The sequence below is a fragment of the Saccostrea cucullata genome, unplaced genomic scaffold (genome assembly GCF_032062105.1).
Source record: "Saccostrea cucullata isolate Sc308-1 unplaced genomic scaffold, CSIRO_AGI_Scuc_v1 ctg662, whole genome shotgun sequence".
Taxonomy (NCBI): domain Eukaryota; kingdom Metazoa; phylum Mollusca; class Bivalvia; order Ostreida; family Ostreidae; genus Saccostrea; species Saccostrea cuccullata.
Window position 1 is genome coordinate 238,407 of NW_026932584.1, and position 18,869 is coordinate 257,275.

Genomic DNA, 18,869 nt, shown 5'->3' on the forward strand with positions numbered 1-18,869 from the left:
TATTTATCTTTTGATGGGATTTTAAAATACATATTCATTAATTTTGATATGTTTATCTTTGAAAAAGGGGAAGGTATGTACGACTCCGTGGCGCAACGGTAGCGCGTCTGACTCCAGATCAGAAGGTTGCGTGTTCGAATCACGTCGGGGTCAAAGCATGACATTTTTTTTCTCCTTGTTCAATACAATACAAGATTTACATAAGGTCAGAAGATAAGTTCCTAATATATAAATTTCCCCAAGATGTTGTCATTGAAATAATGCTACTTTTATTTTGTGTTTTTGTGATGTGTTTAATCACAAAAATGAGGTACCTTATATATTACCAGGCATTCGTGCTGGATACCAGATGATGGTGTTGACTATATTACCCTATTGGAAATGACTTAAATTGCCAAAATCAAAATTATTGCGATGTAAATTTTTACAGACAATTAGAAACCAGTTTAGAAAAAATCACAAGGTAATTATAATTTAAATATTTATATATACAAGGTAATCATAATTTTAATATTTGAGGAACATATCACCATCATTCACCTAAAGTAATTTTGAAGGATACGCACTCTTTTATTAAAACCAAGATAAATATGAACATGCATAACAGGCACTTTATTCTGTAAAACTTTGTTTAACCCATAGCAGTACAATGATTGGTTGAAAAATTCATTATAGAAACAAGTGTATGTGAGACATTTGCCGCAATAATGTAGCGGTATCCCTTTTTTCTCCTTTTTTGCAGGGGGGGGGGGGGGGGGCTCCAATTTAAAAAAAAAATGGAGAGGGCATTATTGCACCTAGTGGAACATATTCTTAGACTTAATCTCTTTAGATAAGTTTCTAAACTTAACAGTAAAATGTGGAATTAGTCTAACTAAAGTCAAAGAAGCATTTAAAAGAATGAGCTGAGTGCAGAAACACTGAGGTAAAAGGCCCCCTCTCCTTCCCAACCTTCTCCCACCCCCTCCGATCCCGTCGAATCGAATCCCGTCGAATCGAATCATGTCCTGATCATAGCAACAAATGTAACTGGCGAGAACTGAGGAGAAAAATGTGGCGGTCAGATGGGTTTCATCACTGGTGGCCAGACAACTCAGTTGACACTGCGTTCCTGGAGATTCGGGGGACCCAGGTTCAAATCCTGTTGAAGTCATTTAAAAATTTCTCCTCTCCTGTTACACAATTTTATTCATTTAAATTTAAGAAATGAATTTTTGAAAATTTATGAAGAAACATAACTATACAATACTTCATTCATCCATATTTCATGAAGAGCATTGGTGCCTCATGATAAATATGCATGCTTGAAATGTCATAGTTCATATTTCTTATGAATTTTCAAAAATTAGATTCATATGCATTTCTCTTCTTGTTCCATTTTTATTGCAAATGTGCAACACTTAAAAATACATACAATATTTTTTATTCATGGCAGATGAAAGATGAATGTCATTGTGAGAATTAATTATCCATAATTTTGTTATTGTCTTTTAGCAAAGCATCATGTTCTTGTGTATATGGAGGATGCTGTAGCTCAACTGTTAGAACACAGGGAGGAAAACTCCAAGATCAACCCCATCAAGTTCTTATGTGAATAGTATGTCATTCATCACAGCTTCAAAAACCATTATAATCTGATATAGAATATTTCACTTTTGATTTTAAGCTAAATTTTAATTCATCTTATGATACAAACCAAATGTGCAAATGATTTTAGGCTACATAGAAAATAATTAATTAAAAATTTAGTTCATATTGATTTAAATAGCTGAAAAATGATTGCATGCTTTTTTGCAACTATTAATCTAGATTTTTAATTTCAGTTTTAACAGTGTTCGAGATGGGAATCATACCATGTTTCGAGAGTACAGCTATATCCACGCTACACAACACAACAGGGCATCTTTTGTCCGACTGTTCTGGAAGTGTTATAGGCAAATAGGAAAGAAGGGAGGTAATTATCACAATTTATATAGAGATCTAAAGTCAAACCTTGTAATATGAACTCATTGGATAGAGAAAAAACTGAGATGTTTGTGGATTCAAGATACATGTATAATTTTTTTTTTCAATTTTGTATGTGATGTTACTATTCATAGAAAAATGGTGGTTTGACTTCCAGCTCACTTTGACATTCAAAATTAAGTTCAACATATACAAGTTTTTTTTACACATCTAATTTTACTTTTTAAAAAGTCTCAAAATTATAGATAAAATTACGTCATAGCTGCCAAGGAACACATGCATTTGAAATTGTAAAAAAAAAAAAAAAAAAAAAAAAAAAAAAAAATTCTCAAGATACGTGTCCAGAACCTCGATTTTATCTAAAATTACTAAATATGATTTAAGTGATGTCTGATTGAGTACTTGTACAAGAAAAATGAAGGAAGTGTAAAACCAATCTTCAGTTGGAATAACAAATGACATTTTGGATTTAGAAGTACACCTCAAAATGAGCTCATACACTGTCTTCGATATAGGAATTGAGATATATGTCATTAGCTAGTAAATTGTACATGCATGTAAAGTCGAAGCAAGTGATCTGCTTGCTATCTTTCCCATTTCTTTAATTTTGATCCTTACTCGTGGATTCGAAGCTCAATGCACCACCATCTGAAGACCTCACCAAGTCAGTTTCTGGTGATAATATTAAGACCATCCTCTGCATGGCATAAGAAGGAGGGTATCGATAATGGTCCCAATCTTCATTGGCCTCTGCCTGACGATTTAGAATAAAAAATTCAAAGAATTGTGGTCCCCCGCTTTCGGTGTCTTTGTGGGTGAGATGTTAAATATGAACGCCATATAATATTATATGTCATTTAGAAATTATCATCAAAGTTGATATTTTTTATAATAAGGTCAATAGTGAAGGCCGAGGATTATGAAAGCCCTATCTCTTCTCAATTAAAAGTTAAAAGGAACAAAATGTGTTTTTGAAAGACTGGTGACCCCGTATGGCAACAAAGCGAAGATTAAACTTTTCTTAAATGCAAATTAAATATATTGGTACCCAAATTTTATAAAGTAGGTCAAACTCCAAGGTCAAGGTAAAAGGGTCAAAGTTCTTGGTATCCAATGAAAGGTCTTCTCACAAGGATTACTTATGTAAAGTATGAAAGCCCTAGCCCTAACCCTTCAAAAGTTATGACCGAGGTTAAAGTTTTTAAAAAGTAGGTCAAACTCCCAGGTTAAGGTCAGAAGGTCAAAGTTCTTGTTATTCCATGAAAGGACTTCTCACAAGGCTTACATATGTGAAGTATGAAAGCCCTGGCCCTTATCGATTTAAAGTTATGGCCAAAGTTTTTTTCAAAAGTACGGAAATCTTCAAGGTGAAGGTCAAAAGGTCAAAGCTGTTGATATCTCATGAAAGATCCTGCCACAAAGAATACATATGTAAAATGTAAAAGCCCTAGTATCTACCATTCAAAAGCTGTGACCCGAGTAAAAATTAAAATTTTTGTGTGAAAAAGGGGTCAAACTCCAAGGTCAAGTTCAAAAGGTGAAATTTGGTGGTACATGTACCCAACGAAAGGTCTTGTCGCAAGGAATACACATTTGAAATATGAAAGTCATAGTTCCACTAAATCAAAAGTGATGGGCAAGGTTAAAGTTTTTGTGACAGACAGACAAATGAGATTTACGAGGGCTATTCAATAAATAATGTCCTCGGTGCTCAGAAAGAAGGAAACGACGCTTTTCAATGGTTAAGTCTTCATGATTTTACTTATTAATCTCATTTAATTCAAACACATTTCCGTAACATTTTTCATCCAATTACTGATAGTTTTTAGAACTCATTTTTGGGTATGACCCTTAGTATACTGGAAATTGGAAGATCCAATGATTTCCTGGACTTGTTTTTCTCTTCTGAGAGGTTTTTTTTTTTCAAATTTGGAAATAGAAACAAGTCAAAAGGTCAAAGATCTGGCAAATATTGTTAATGTGAAAAAACATTAACTTTCTGTTTATCCCGAAAACTCCTCTACTCTTCAGGGCATGCGGGTTTGGACGCTGTCATGAAGAAATTCAATGTGGTGGATTTCTGATTCTGGGTCCTTCCTCTAATAAACCTTTCGATTTTTTTTTGCAAAATTTTTTTTTCTAGACTCCTCCAGATATTATACCGTCTCCCCGAATACGAATTTGAACAACAATACCACTTATATTTTAAAAGATTGCATATAAATCTGTCTTTGTGCTCTTGCATACCTTTGCTTTTGTCAGACCTTCGCCGTTTATATGAAGTACATCTTATGGTAAATTTTGTTTTGATGATTGTAAGCAATAGATTCATGTTCCAATATCTGTTTGAATATAAAACAAACGTGGATAACTACAATTACAGATATCTTAAAATAATTGTTAAGACTTTCGTACACGCTGTCGTTTTCACTCATTTTACAAAATATAGGGTGACCTTTGAGTACCGAGCTTATTTACTGTCAAACGTTTCTTAAAAACAGTGTAAATTACTCCCGATATGATGTCTATAAAATTTTCTATGTGTCTTAAAGTCAATCATACATCATCAAATATTATTTGTTGAAATTTGGCAAACAGTACATAAGTTGTTATAATTTTTGTTGGCAAGGAGGGTTGCCATTTTTGATACCCATTAAATAATTTTTTATCATTGAAATCCACCTGCTCATTTGTCTATAAATCAGGCATCGGTTGCTGCAAATGACACATATTTCAATGAATATTTCTAAGGGATTTTTAACACGTTTTACAGCAGCTTTAATGTAGCCTTTATTTTCACTTTAATTTACTGATTCTTTAACATTCATTTATAATGCAGTGTCTCGAATAGCCCTTGTTTCCCAGCTTCTCACGATGAAACTATGTGATAAAAAGTGGTCACATAAACTGTTATAAATTCAGTAAAGATTCAATAATGAGAGAAAGTCAAGTTTAATGTCATATGATATCTGTATTGTGTGTCATACAGTTCAGGACATGATTTATTGAACAGCCCTCGTAATGTCCCCTCGCTTTCGCGAAAGCGGGGGACAATTAAAGCGATATCCAAGCGGAATATGTACGAGGGCTGTTCAATATATAATGTCCTCGGTGCTCAGAAAGAAGCAAAAGACGCTTTTCAATGATTTAGTCTTCATGGTTTCACTAATTAATCTCTTTAAAGTAAAATACATGTCCGTAAAATTTTTTATCCAATTTCTGATTGCTTTTAGAACTCATTTTTGGGTACTACCCTTAGTATACTGGAAAATGGCAGATCCAATGATTTCTCGGACTTGTTTCTTCCCTCTGAAAGGTGTTTTTTCCAAGTTTGGAAATAGAAACAAGTCAAAAGGTCAAAGGTCTGGCGAATATTGTTAATGTGAAAAAACATTAACTTTCTGTTTATCCCGAAAACCCCTTTATTCTTCAAGGCCTGCGGGTTTGGACGCTGTCTAAAAGAAATTCAATGTAGTGGATTCCTGACTCTGGGTCCTTTCTCTAATAAACCTTTTGATTTTTTTGCCAAAAAATTGCTTTCTAGACTCCTCCAGAAATTACACTGTCTCTCTGAATGCGAATTTGAACAACAATACCACTAATTTTTAAGAAAATTACATATAAATCTGTGTTTGTGCTCTTGAATACATGTGCTCTTGTCAGACATTCGCCGCTTTTATCAAGTACATCTTATGGTTAATTTTGATTTGAGGGTTTTAATCAATAGATTCATGTTCCAATATCTGTTTGAAAATAAAACAAACGTGGATAACTAAAATTACTGATATTTTAAAATAATTGTGTAGAATTTCGTATACGCTGTCGTTTTCACTCATTTTCCAAAATATAGGGTGACCTTTGAGTACCAAGCATTTTTACCGTCAAACATTTCTTAAAAACAGTGTAAACTATTCCCGATATGATGTCTATCAAATTTGCTATGTGTCTTAAAGTCAATCATACATCATCAAATATTATTTGTTGAAATTTGGCAACCAGTATATAAGTTGTTATAATTTTTGCTGGCAAGGAGGGTACCCATTTTTGATGCCCATTATATAATTTTTTATAATTGAAATCCACCTGCTATTTTGTTTATAAAACAGGCATTGGTTGCTGTAAATGTCATATATTTCAGTAAATATTTCTTTGGGATTTTTAACAAGTTTTACGGCAGCTATAATGAAGATTTTATTTTCACTCTAGTTTACTGATTCTTTACCATTCATTTAAAATGCAGTGTCTCGAAAAGCCCTTGTTTCCCAGCTTCTCACGATGAAACTATGTGATGAAAAGTGGTCATATAAACTGTTATAAATTCATGAAAGATTCAATAATGAGAGAAAGTCAAGTTTAATGTCATTTGATATCTGTAATGTATGTTTTATAGTTCAGGACATTATTTATTGAACAGCCCCCGTATGTCGAAAATCAGTCTGTTTAATTGCTGTCTTGTAGAATTTGGGTTGATGAATGACTATGAAATACTAGTACACTGTACATTGTTCAATCATTACGTGCTTTACGTGGATAATCTCTTTTATATTTACTGCTTTCATTTGAATGTCTTTGTTGCTAATGGCCTTGTTTGTTTATGTTGTAGTTTGCTGAAGTAGTCATTTATACCGACCTTCATCACAATGCGGGTAATGTCCCCAAAAGAAAGCCATGTTTCCAAGGTATGTGATAATGTCTATGAAAATCTGTCCCGTAAATGTCGTGTCTTCTTGCTTAAGTTTTATTACTCCAATGGTTTGCAAAATGATTATAGCAAAATGTATGCGTTTGGATGAACTGTAAATATTTTAAAGACTTCCTCTCTTATCTTCTGAATGACCGTTTCAAAAAATTGACATAAATTGATCAAAGAAAATATGTATACATGTGCCAGTATATGAAAGAGAAATAAAATAATTTTAAATTGAAGTCCTTTACAACAAAAGCCATGGTCAGCAAGAGCTCTCACCAGAGAGCGCGTATACGTACATTAAGCTACATCCCTCTTTTAATTCAGTCCCGTGGGGATCCGGGTTAGAATAGGTTCTCAGTACCCCCTTGCTTGTCGTAAAAGGCGACTAAATGGGGCGGTCCTTCGGATGAGACCGTATAAACCGAGGCCCCGTGTCACAGCAGGTGTGGCACGATAAAGATCCCTCCCTGCTCAAAGGCCGTAAGTGCCGAGCATAGGCCTAAATTTGCAGCCCTTCACCGGCAATGGTGACGTCTCCATATTAGTGAAATATTCTTGAAAGGGACGTTAAACAGTTTACAATCAATGAATCTTTTAATTCATTAACTTTGTAGATTGGTCTTTGCAATAACTGTTCTGGTCGGCGCATGACTGCCTCTGTCTAATCGGTGTCTGCCCCGGAGACTCCTGCTTTCCCGCCAACATTGTATTGATCAAGTTCATGGAAACTCTGGAGGGAAATTTATATTTTCCACACACCAAAGAATATGATCGCCTTGTGATGCAAAGAAATACCATTTGCACGAAGTTTCCTTTCGCCATTGTTGAAGTGAAAAATACCGCCGATGTTCAGAAATCGGTTCTCTTTGCACGCAAATACAACCTGTTAGTGTCCATAAAAACTTCTGGACACGATTTTATTGGACGCTCAACTGCTCATGGAAGCTTACAGATTTTCCTAGGGAGTATGAATGCGACTAATATTCATTTAATTTCCATCAGAAATTCTGCTGGGGAAATAACATGTGAAAGCGGAAACACGTGGTCAAAAGTTTACGAAGAGGTAGAACAAACGAAAAAGAAAATGCCTTTGTACACGAATAACATCGCTTTATGCGAAAAAAGAAGAAATGCATGCCTTTGTGTTAACTTCAAATCATTCTTTTCGTAGGTGGACAAACATAACCGAGTGATTGTGGGAGGGAGTGGTCATACAGTTAGTGTAGCAGGGTATACACTAGGGGGCGGACACAGCCCAGTGTCCCGGATGTTCGGTCGAGCAGTTGACAACTTACTCGAAATAGAGATGGTAACTGCAGAATTAAGGACATGTTGTAGTGGCTGACAAGTATACGACACAGATGAGGTTTCTGAACGGAAGTGTTGTCATGAGCAACGATACGGATCTTTTCTGGGCTTCTCGAGGAGGAGGAGGTGGAACTTTTGGTATCGTAACGAAATTTACATTCAAACTGCACTACGCAGCTCCCCAAACTGTACAGTTTCTTTGTAGCTATCCCATTCATAAAGCAAATGGTCAAAGTATAGGTTTTAAGGTGCTAAAGAAAATATTTTCGATGTTGAAAACTCTTCCAAAGGAATGGGGAGGATATCTTTTGATCAGTGGTGTCCCGGATAAATTGGAAACTTCGGAAACGTCATGCTAGCTATGAATCATCACGGACCATTCAATTCAACAACCCGTGCTTATTTAGATCAGATGAAAAATTTTCATCAGGATTGGCAGTCCTTTTGTTTGTACAAGAACTTTTCTTCCTATTACGATTATGACAAAACATCAAGGGATACTTCATATTATCCGTATTACTCTTCGAACACTCTTCTCCAGAATCCCAACTTCACTGATGACCTGATTTCTTTTATTCTACAGAAAGTGAAAACAGGGTATTCAAACAGCAGTCATATGGGAATGACAGGCACTTTTCTAGGCGGTGAGTATTGAACTGATTAAAGGTTATCATGTTTTAAATCCAACGATCTGGAAGAGATATTTCAGTTCGTTGAAAAAAGACTTTCAAAAGGTTTAACTATATATCGCTTACACTATTTTAATATTGTTTTTAGGTAAAGTGAAGACAGTGGTACATCATGAGACTGCAGTGAACCCCACCCTGCGATCATCATTGATGTCCTTAACAAGCACGACTTATTTGCCTGTAACAGATATGGACTACAGCGCCTTTCTTATGAGAGGAGAAGAAATTGGCAAAGAACTCAGCAAATTCGGGCTAGGACGATATGTCAATAACGCAGGGAGTGACGTCATTTCTTGGCAGAAAGAATTCTGGGGCAATAATTATATGCGTCTTTTAAGAATCAAGAAAAAATGGGACCCAGATAATTTCTTCACTTGTAAAGAATGCGTTGGATCTGAGGATGAGGGAGCCTTTTATATTCCTATTGGGCCACCTTTTGGAAAATAACCGGAAATAGATGTTATATCTAAACAAGCTAATTCAGAGAATTTGTGTCCCCCGCTGAAGGAAAAAAAGGGGAGGATGCTCAAATTGGGAGGTCAAGCCATCTACCCGGATTTGCAGAATTATTAAATTATGTACTAAAGCAAACAAAAAATCCAATATGGATATAAAGATTTGACTTCTTATTCTTTTAATATAAATATTTATCACACAATAATAATAGTTTGTACACGTCATGACCTTCATTTATGTGCTAAATACAATCATTTAATAATAGATAAAAAAGGCTCAACTGGGATTCGAAACGGGGGCATTTGGCATGCTAAGCGAGAATCTTTCCCCTCGGCCATCGATGAACTTAACATAGCCGTGAATTAAATCTAAACAATAAGTCACAAACATATCGTATATACATGTTTACATCACGTTCTATTGTCAAAATTTTATATTTAAACAAGCTAATTCAGAGAATTCGTGTCCCCCGCTTAGGGAAAAAGTCGGCTCACCCTGACTGAATTTGTAGAATTATTAAATGTATACATGTATACTGAAGGAAATAAAATACATGTATGTCAATATGCATATAAAGATTTGATTGCTTATTCTTTATTATGTGTATAGAAGATTTTTTTATATGGAATATTTATCACACTGTAATGATGATTTTATAACCTCATAAATTTTTCATTTCACATGCTGAATACTATCATTTAATAAAAAAAAAGTATTAAAAAAAAAAAAAAAAAAAGAGAGAGATTCGACCGAGATTCGATCCCGGGACCTCTCACATTTGAAGCGGGAGACATAACCACTAGACCACGGAGTCGCTTTACTTAGAGAGAAGTATATGCAGAACTGAGGTTACATACATGTATATATTCATGTTTTCATGTTCGGTATTCTCAAAATTTTACACAATCTATGGTGTTTGATTTATTTAGCCTTTATGAAACAGTTTTAATTGATGTAATAAGAACATGAAGTCCGCCGAGAACCTGTTTTATACGCAATAACTCTCCGCATGCCCCTGCGCTAAAAATAGCGACATGTAATACTATAAATACTAATAAAACAAACGGGGCGGGGCACTTTGAGAGGGGCTAGAGACGTCCTAGGGAGTTTTGGTATAAAATTAAATTGCATAAGCTCAATATCTTCTTGAAATATCGCCCGGAAATGATAGTGTTACACACAGACAGAATGTATAAATTTACGACCTTGAACTTTGACCTTTTGACCTCAAAATCAATAGGGGTCTTCTTTAGGCCACAGGGAGTTGTTATGTAAAATTTCATTGCAATAGCTCAAATGGTTCTAGAGATATCGTGTGGAAACGAAAGTGTTTTAACAGACAGAATTTGCTTATTTATGACCTTGACCTTTGATCTTTTGACCTCAAAATCAATAGGGGTCTTCTTTAATCCATAGGGAGTTGCTATGCTAAATTTCATTGCAAAAGCTCAAAGGATTCTCGAGATATCGTGTGGAAACGAAAGCGTTACAGACAGACAGAAAGACGGACGGACGGACGGACAGACGGACGGACGGACGGACGGACGGACAAACCCAAATTAATATCCCCCACTTTTCAAGCGGGGGACAACAAGCTAATTCAGAGAATTCGTGTCCCCCGCTTAGGGAAAAAGTCGGCTCCCCCTGACTGAATTTGTAGAATTATTAAATGTATACATGTATACTGAAGGAAATAAAATACATGTATGTCAATATGCATATAAAGATTTGATTGCTTATTCTTTATTATGTGTATAGAAGATTTTTTCACATGGAATATTTATCACACTGTAATGATGATTTTATAACCTCATAAATTTTTCATTTCACATGCTGAATACTATCATTTATTAAAAAAAAAAAAGTATTTAAAAAAAAAAAAGAAAAAAATAATGGTCCGACCGAGATTCGATCCCGGGACCTCTCACATTTGAAGCGAGAGACCTAACCACTAGACTACGGAGTCGCTTTACACAGACTGAAGTATATGCAGAACTGAAGTCACATACATGTATATATTCATGTTTTCATGTTCGGTATTCTCAAAATTTTACACAATCCATGGTGTTTGATTTATTTAGCCTTTATTAAACAGTTATAATAGATGTAATAAGAACATAAAGTCCGCCGAGAACCTGTTTTATACGCAATAACTCTCCTCATGCCCCTGCGCTAAAAATAGCGACATGTAATACTATAAATACTAATAAAACAAACGGGGCGAGGCACTTTGAGAGGGGCGAGAGACGTCCTAGGGAGTTTTGGTATAAAATTACATTGCATCAGCTCAAAATCTTCTTGAAATATCGCCCGGAAATGATAGTGTTACACACAGACAGAATGTATAAATTTACGACCTTGAACTTTGACCTTTTGACCTCAAAATCAATAGGGGTCTTCTTTAGGCCACAGAGAGTTGTTATGTAAAATTTCATTGCAATAGCTCAAATGGTTCTAGAGATATCGTGTGGAAACGAAAGTGTTTTAACAGACAGAATTTGCTTATTTATGACCTTGACCTTTGACCTTTTGACCTCAAAATCAATAGGGGTCTTCTTTAGTCCATAGGGAGTTGCTATGCTAAATTTCATTGCAAAAGCTCAAAGGGTTCTCGAGATATCGTGTGGAAACGAAAGCGTTACAGACAGACAGAAAGACGGACGGACGGACGGACGGACGGACAGACGGACGGACGGACGGACAAACCCAAATTAATATCCCCCACTTTTCAAGCGGGGGACAAAAAGAACAAGTGTGTCTAGTTTACCCTCTACTAAACCTTTTGACTTAAAAAAATCAATAGGCATCTTCTTTAGGCCATAAGGAGTTGTGTAGAATTTGATTTAAAAGTTCAAAGGCTTCTCGTGATAGAGGAGGAAGGGGGGGGGGGGGCAGAGGGAGTAATGGTATAAAATTTAATTGCCAAAACCTTTTAATTGCAAAAAAGGTTCTTGAGATATCGCCCATAAATGAAAGTTTCACACACATAAAATGTATGAATTTACGACTTTGACCTCAAATTTAATATATAGGTGAAACAGATAGATTTTTTTTTATTTATGACCTTGACCCTTAACGGACAGACAGACCGAATTTAAAAACAATTTTGAAAAATATCAATCGATGAAAATTCTTGTATAATTCAAAGTACAATATACATAAGTCCAAATTTGTTTTAGAATAAGAGTACAACAGTATAAATGACATTAAAATGTGTGTGTGTATAGCCTAGTAGTGTATAATGAACTGTGTTTTTATGTTTGCAGTGTCCGGTTCAACCTCCACCCCTATTCCAGATTTTGATCAGTACATACATGTATTTGTTTTGTTATGTTTTTTACTTAAAAACTTGTTAAATTTACAATTTTTATATTTTTTGTCTTTCCTCACACGCTCCTCACTCTCTCTCCTAACTCCCCACTCTATCCTATCTCCCCACTCTCTCTCTATTTCTCTCCCCCACCCCTCTCTCTCTCTCTCCCCCCGCCCTCTCTCACCTCTCCCCACATTCCCTCTCTCTCTCCTCTCTCCCCCCACACACACTATCTTTTATCTCTCTCCCCACTATCAAGAGAGGAGTATGAGGTAGGATTTCATTTGTCATACCGGCGTACGCCGAATGCGCCGCTTGACCTTTCGTAACCCGGCTTGTTACTTCATTTGACCGGGGAAGGTTCGCCGGCGTACGCCGAATGCGCCGGTCTGAAATGACCGGCGAGGAAATCGCCGGTCTTAGAAATATGGCGGGAAGAGAAAACACCTGTGAAAATGCAGATACTTTTTACCAAATCGACATGTTCTTTATTTGTTTGCATATTTTGAGCAAATCTCTATTCATATATTTAAAATATGTTTTTATTTTCTGAAAAATAAAATTTTTATGAAGTCCATGGTTTTTTTGAAAATTGAATTTCGAATTATTCTACTAAGACATAATGTAAAATAAGATAAAACTTAATTAATTGATTATCATTTAGCGTAATTATTCATTTCTAAAAAATGTTTTCGCCGGTTTACTTCATTTGCCTCTTAGCCGTTTTACGCCGGTCATATGACCGGCGCAATTCGGCGTACGCCGATCAGTGACAAATGAAATCGGCCCTGAGAGAGTTATCTTCTCCCACTCCAAACAGGAGTATCTCCCGACTCCAAATAGTAGTAGAGAGTCCAGGAGACATAGGATTAGGGCAGGTAAAAAGAAAGGGAAAAGTTTCCCTTTCGTTTTTTCCCTAACTCTGTCTCCCTCTCCCGTCACAATTTCTCTCACATCACTTTCTCCCTCTTTCTTACCCTCTCTTTCTTTTTTACCGGCCGCCAGGAGGCGGTCGGTTAGTTGATTAGACTGGTATTGCCTGTCTTTAGCGTACGCACGAAAAGACAGGTGATCACCGCCATTAAAGCCAGGGATTCCTGGCTTGAGTGACGCGCCATCTATCGCCGCTGCTCTACGATACAGCATGGGAAATAATCACACAATAAAGCGATCTGCTGACTCAGTGGGGAACTTTAAACCGATTTATGTTTCCTGCGGTAATTAAATATGTCAATTCTAATAAACAAAACTAGTTTGCAGAGTCTGTAAAATGCCGAATCGAGATCGGGGTCTCTGTCTCCTAAGAAATACCATGTTTATATTTAAAAGTAACAACAATCTATCAAAATATGCATATGAAATAATGAGATTACTTGTACATCAAACGTGTATCCTGTCTGAGAAAGCTGCAAACGAAGAATTTTACGGTTTATTTGTCAATACATCAGGACAAGTAAACGGACATATTCCCGCAGACAGGAGGATGGAATACTTAGTTAAACAAATAAAAGAACATATAAAGCATATGTTCTCCAACAAAACAGAAAGAAATGTTAGGAACAGGTCTAGTGCCATATCAAGCATCAGAGAAATTGCTGAGCATTATGATGAAATCTCAGGTGTTGTCGAAAGATCAAAACGACATTCCGACAAATCAGCTATTGGTGACGAAATGGCAATTCTAAATGAACTGAGAGAGGTTAGACCTTTTTCGTTTGAAGAAGGGCGCCAACACGAACAATTCTCCGATATCCAGGCTTCCTCGTCTACAAATATTAATGTGACCAACTACCACCGTTGGATAGAAAATAAAAAGCTCCAGTTTTCCGTTGAATATGGAAATTAATTAGATTTCACTTACGTTCTGTATAATTTCATATATGTTGCTCAAAAAATGAGGTTGCAAGTGACTAAACTTCTGCTTTAAACAATCTTCACTTACAAAATCTTCAGTTGAATTGACAAGATCTGTTAACAAGGACTTAGTAAATACATCTGGGTTTGGAATATCCAGTTGACTGTTTTCAGCATCAAAATATGCTCTTAGAACTTCGACAAGTAATGTAGAATTTTTAGTTTTGCGACTTGATGCTTGCGATTCCATTGCTACGTCATTTTCTATTTTATCAGCAATGGCGACAATACAATTGTCACATTGGCATTTTAGCTCACAAACATCGCAACATGTATGCGGTGTCATATTTTGTTCATAAGAAAATCCAAAGTGGTCAGTAAGAAATTTTCGCCTGCATGTTTTTAGCGCGCAAAACTGTTTGACTTCTTCTTTCATGTTTTTGACGTTGCTTCCTATGTCACTTGCGTTATAAAACAGAGTTGCGATGCACTGGGCCCCATCTCTCCCACCTCTTCCTATCTCCTGCAAGTACGCTGTAATCAAGAATCATACTGATTAACAAGAAATTGTTAATATAGTTACTTATCTGTTATATATTTGTTCATGTAGTTGAATAATATACAATTATGTTTTTAAGATAAACGTACTTTCCAGTGATGATGGGGGACCAAAATGTATGATTCGCCGAATATTTGGTGCATCTGTTCCCATGCTGTATGCCTCTGTAGCAAATAGAAGTTTCAGTTGGCTAGAGGGGTCACACATTTTGTGAACTGTCTTCTCCTTCATCTTCAAATAATTTGGGAAAATATGTATATTTAATTGCTAAAGTGAATTTTTTAAATGTGTTCATTTTTATGTGAATTAAAATAAAAACTAGTTCTAAAATACCTTAGTGGTGCTTGGTGCATGATATTGTGAAACTGCATTCATCACTTGAGAAACATCTTCAAGGGATAGTTTCATTGCCTCCCTTCTTACTAGCTCAAAGCCCATAGCACAGTATTTAAGCTTACTGTAAACAATTGTTCTGTCAAAGTTTTGAAATTGTAGACAGAGCTCAGAAATCACTGGTTTCAAAGATGTTTCAAAGGATTCTTCTGCTGTGTAATTTCCACCTGTTGATGCACACCTTTTGGAGACATTTAGTTTTATGTTGGCGCGAATAGTATTACTTGAAATTGTGTGGAAATTTTTGGACATGCATAAATTCTCTGCAATTTCTTTTTGCATTTTAACCGTTGCAGTGGCCGTCAGGGCTACGAATTTAGCATTTGGAAAGAGGGACCTAAACTTTGATATTTGTGAAAATTGTGGTCGAAAATCGTGCCCCCAGCTCACAACACAATGAGCCTCGTCAACTACAATGTGTGCTATATCCTTGTATTTATTTCGAAGAATTTTACAAATTGTTTTTTCCACGGCTCGTCGATTTACCCAAATGGACCCAAATGGACCCAAATGCGACCCAAATGGACCCAAATGGACCCAAATGGCGATCCAAATGGACTTACATACACTTATACATATATAGAATTATATATTTTTGCATTGTAATACAAATATTGTTAATTTAAATTAAAGGAAAATGTCTATGAGTGTGTGTGTTTGTTTTTATTCAGATATTCAGATATTTTGAATATGAAATTTAAAAAAATACGCTTTCCAATCAGGAAGAGTTTCACAAAGTTTTTTTTTTTTGAGTAAATAATTACTTTACTAACCAATGACCTTCTTTAGAATGGATGGACCTTTCAGATATTTCGATACAATTGAGAACTTAATGATGAGATCCAATGATTATATAAACACTGTATTTTTCAATTGCTGCATTTTCAACTAATGAAGTTGCTGTTTAAAGGTAAGTGTCATAATTACTTAATGTGTAATTATATCATTATATTCCATCATAATAAAATGAAAAATTAAAGCCATATATGGAGTAACTGTTGAAAAAAATATATTTTTGAAAGATAAAAAATTAAGTAAATAAATAAAGTTGATACATTTAAATTAAAGCTTTTCATTCAATTCTTAACACGGGGAACACCTCGTTTCATCTAAAAATACGATTTTAACTTTACGTTTAAAATTGTTTCTATCATTTAGGATTAGAAAATAAAAAATGAAAAATATAGAATATATATATATATATATATATATATATATATATATATATATATATATATATATATATATATATATATATATATATATATATATATATATATATATATATATATATATATACTGTATCGTTTGTATGAGGTTTTTGAACATTTTGAATTTGTGCATTGCAGTACCCACAATGGTGCGTAAACAAGCGCAGAAGAAGAAAAACGAGTGGCCATGTGGTGGTTGCAGAAAAAACTGTGTCAATTCTTGTGTGTTTTGTGTAGTGTGTGACAAATGGTTTCACAGTGCTTGTGAAAACCTATCAGCTGATGACTTAAAATTATTCTCGGAAATTCCTGAGGACTATGTGTGTGTTTTGTGTCGTTCCGATGACGGGAAGTTCGATTTTCTTATGGGGATGGAGCGGATCAAAAAGGTAAGTTTTTTTTTCCTGTAGAATTATTTAGAGTTTAAGTGTTATATAGTGAATGTTAACAGTCATTCTACAAAAACAAGACCTTATAAAATTTTGTTTTTTTTTAAATTTTGAAATTCTTTTTATGACTTAAATAAGTAGTTAAGTTATAAGCTCAATTATTAAAACCGGCGTAAATGATCAAAAAATATATTTTTGAAAAATACAAAATTAAGTAAAGAAATATAGTTTTAATACATTTGAATTAAAACTTATAGTAAAATTATGTACACAGAGAACATCTCGATTCAACTAATAATACGATTTCATCTTCTCTGTAGTGTGTTATTTAAATATTTTGTATTTTCTTCATAGTCAGAGAAAATTACGAGAATCCAAATTAAATTGTGATATCTTTGTAACGCAATTGACTTAGATTTTTTAATTTACGGAAAAGTTCTATCTTTATATAAAGTTATGATACAAAAAATAAGTTCTTATAATTTTAGTCTAATAATTTTCATTGTACATTCGCCATATATGGCTTTAAATTCTTATAACGTATTATAAAATAGAATCAAATTCTATAATTACAGAGCCTTAACGACCTCTTTATTGAAAGTTAGAATGTTTTTATAGGACGATAATTTTACCAATTATAGAATGAAAACATAACTACTGATCTGATTGGTAAATAAGCAAGTCAAATGAATTGAGATTCCCATGATGTTATATACAACGTGTCTGTATAAATAACGGCTAACAACCCTTTTCTTATCGGTTAAAATCTTTTGCACGTACTACTATTTTACTAAAATATGATTCAGAGTATCTCTGAGTCTTCTATTAGTCCATTTGGATCGCCATTTGGGTCCATTTGGGTCGCCATTTGGGTCCATTTGGGTCCATTTGGGTCGCCATTTGGGTCCATTTGGGTCCATTTGGGTCGCATTTGGGTCCATTTGGGTCCATTTGGGTAAATCGACGCACCTTTTTTTCCATAATAAATTCTGGGTGTCCCATGATGTAAACGGCATTTCCATCCAAAAATCTTTAAACTCTCTCGTTTTCAGATTCTTGGCTTGATTCTGAAATAAAAATAAATACTTGGTAATTATTTTTTAAAGAGTCTCATGGCGAGAGAGAGAGAGAGAGACAGAGAGAGAGAGAGAGAACCATACTTTTCTCTCTCAAGATCCTGTATTAATTTCCCATCTATTGTTACTGCCCTGTCTCCTAATTTTGCGGATTGTTCCTCTATGATGGAATTCAGTGGTGAAACAATTACAATCTTTGTATCATATATTTTGGGCAGCAACTCGTAAATCAAACTTTTTCCGTAGCCCGTCGGTAAAACAACCACGGTATCGTTATTCAAAGCACTTTTAATACTTCTTCCTTGCAAAGGCTTTAGAAAATTTAATGTTGAATACCTTTCACAATTTATTTCTGCCAATGCAATTTTCGTACGCAAAGAAAACTCGAGGTAACGATAATCATCCATAATATAGCACTCTATGATCTGTTTTGGTTTCCCCGAGGTATTTAAATTCTACGTCAGCAAGAGTTTTTATCAGCCAATGAGCGCGGCCGGTAGAGGGCTCTTTACATTACTGATCACCTGTCTGTATATTTATAGGATATCAGACAGGCAGGCCAGTCTATTAGTTGATACAAGTTTAGCTTTTAAAAAAAGCTTAGAGAGTCAGCCAGTGGATTTTTCTTATCTGTGATAGTGTTTTGAAGAATACATGTACTACGGTACTGAAAAAAATGCATTATACCGGTATTGCATGTTTTGTCTCTTAATCAAAAGACAGATATAGTGTAATAAAAATTTAAGTTCAATTTCACAAAACATAATTCCATGAAATTATAAACCAATCTCATCGGATCTAAAGGAGTTTAATGTATGAGGATAGAGGACATAGCAGTTTTAACAATCCCGCGGCCACCAAACCTCGTAAGCTTTACTATCACCCTGTTAGAGTTGTCATGTTGCAGGTTGAATCACTCAGTGCAACTGTGTTTAGACAACAAAGACACCTTTGCCCCTGCGATAA

At 35.0% G+C, this 18,869-nt stretch overlaps 2 protein-coding genes, 1 non-coding gene and 1 pseudogene across 6 annotated transcripts in view; 3 read left to right on the top strand and 1 right to left on the bottom strand.

The window, feature by feature from the left end:
• The window catches only part of LOC134235486 (uncharacterized), a 137,968-nt gene that overhangs the window by 90,831 nt on the left and 28,268 nt on the right, over positions 1 to 18,869 (top strand). The gene's annotated exons all lie outside the window — the stretch shown is intronic.
• On the top strand, positions 82 to 153 carry Trnaw-cca (transfer RNA tryptophan (anticodon CCA)). Its single transcript has one exon. It is a non-coding gene; the product is annotated as a tRNA-Trp (tRNA).
• Positions 7,316 to 9,099, top strand: LOC134235469 (uncharacterized; annotated as a pseudogene).
• Positions 13,714 to 15,687, bottom strand: LOC134235496 (uncharacterized). The gene is made up of 3 exons (XM_062717631.1): positions 15,168 to 15,687; positions 14,924 to 15,065; positions 13,714 to 14,809 (listed from the first exon to the last, which is right to left on the bottom strand). Exons 1-3 carry the CDS (start codon positions 15,507 to 15,509, stop codon positions 14,268 to 14,270), a joined length of 1,026 nt encoding a protein of 341 aa, XP_062573615.1. The 5' UTR covers positions 15,510 to 15,687; the 3' UTR covers positions 13,714 to 14,267.

Coding starts and splice junctions, on each gene's coding strand:
- LOC134235496 (XM_062717631.1), bottom strand. CDS start 15,509: ATGCAAAAAGAAATTGCAGAGAATTTATGCATGTCCAAAAATTTCCAC. Junction 15,066..15,167: donor ATGCACCAAGCACCACTAAG/GTATTTTAGAAC, acceptor AATTATTTGAAG/ATGAAGGAGAAGACAGTTCA. Junction 14,810..14,923: donor TCCCCCATCATCACTGGAAA/GTACGTTTATCT, acceptor TCTTGATTACAG/CGTACTTGCAGGAGATAGGA.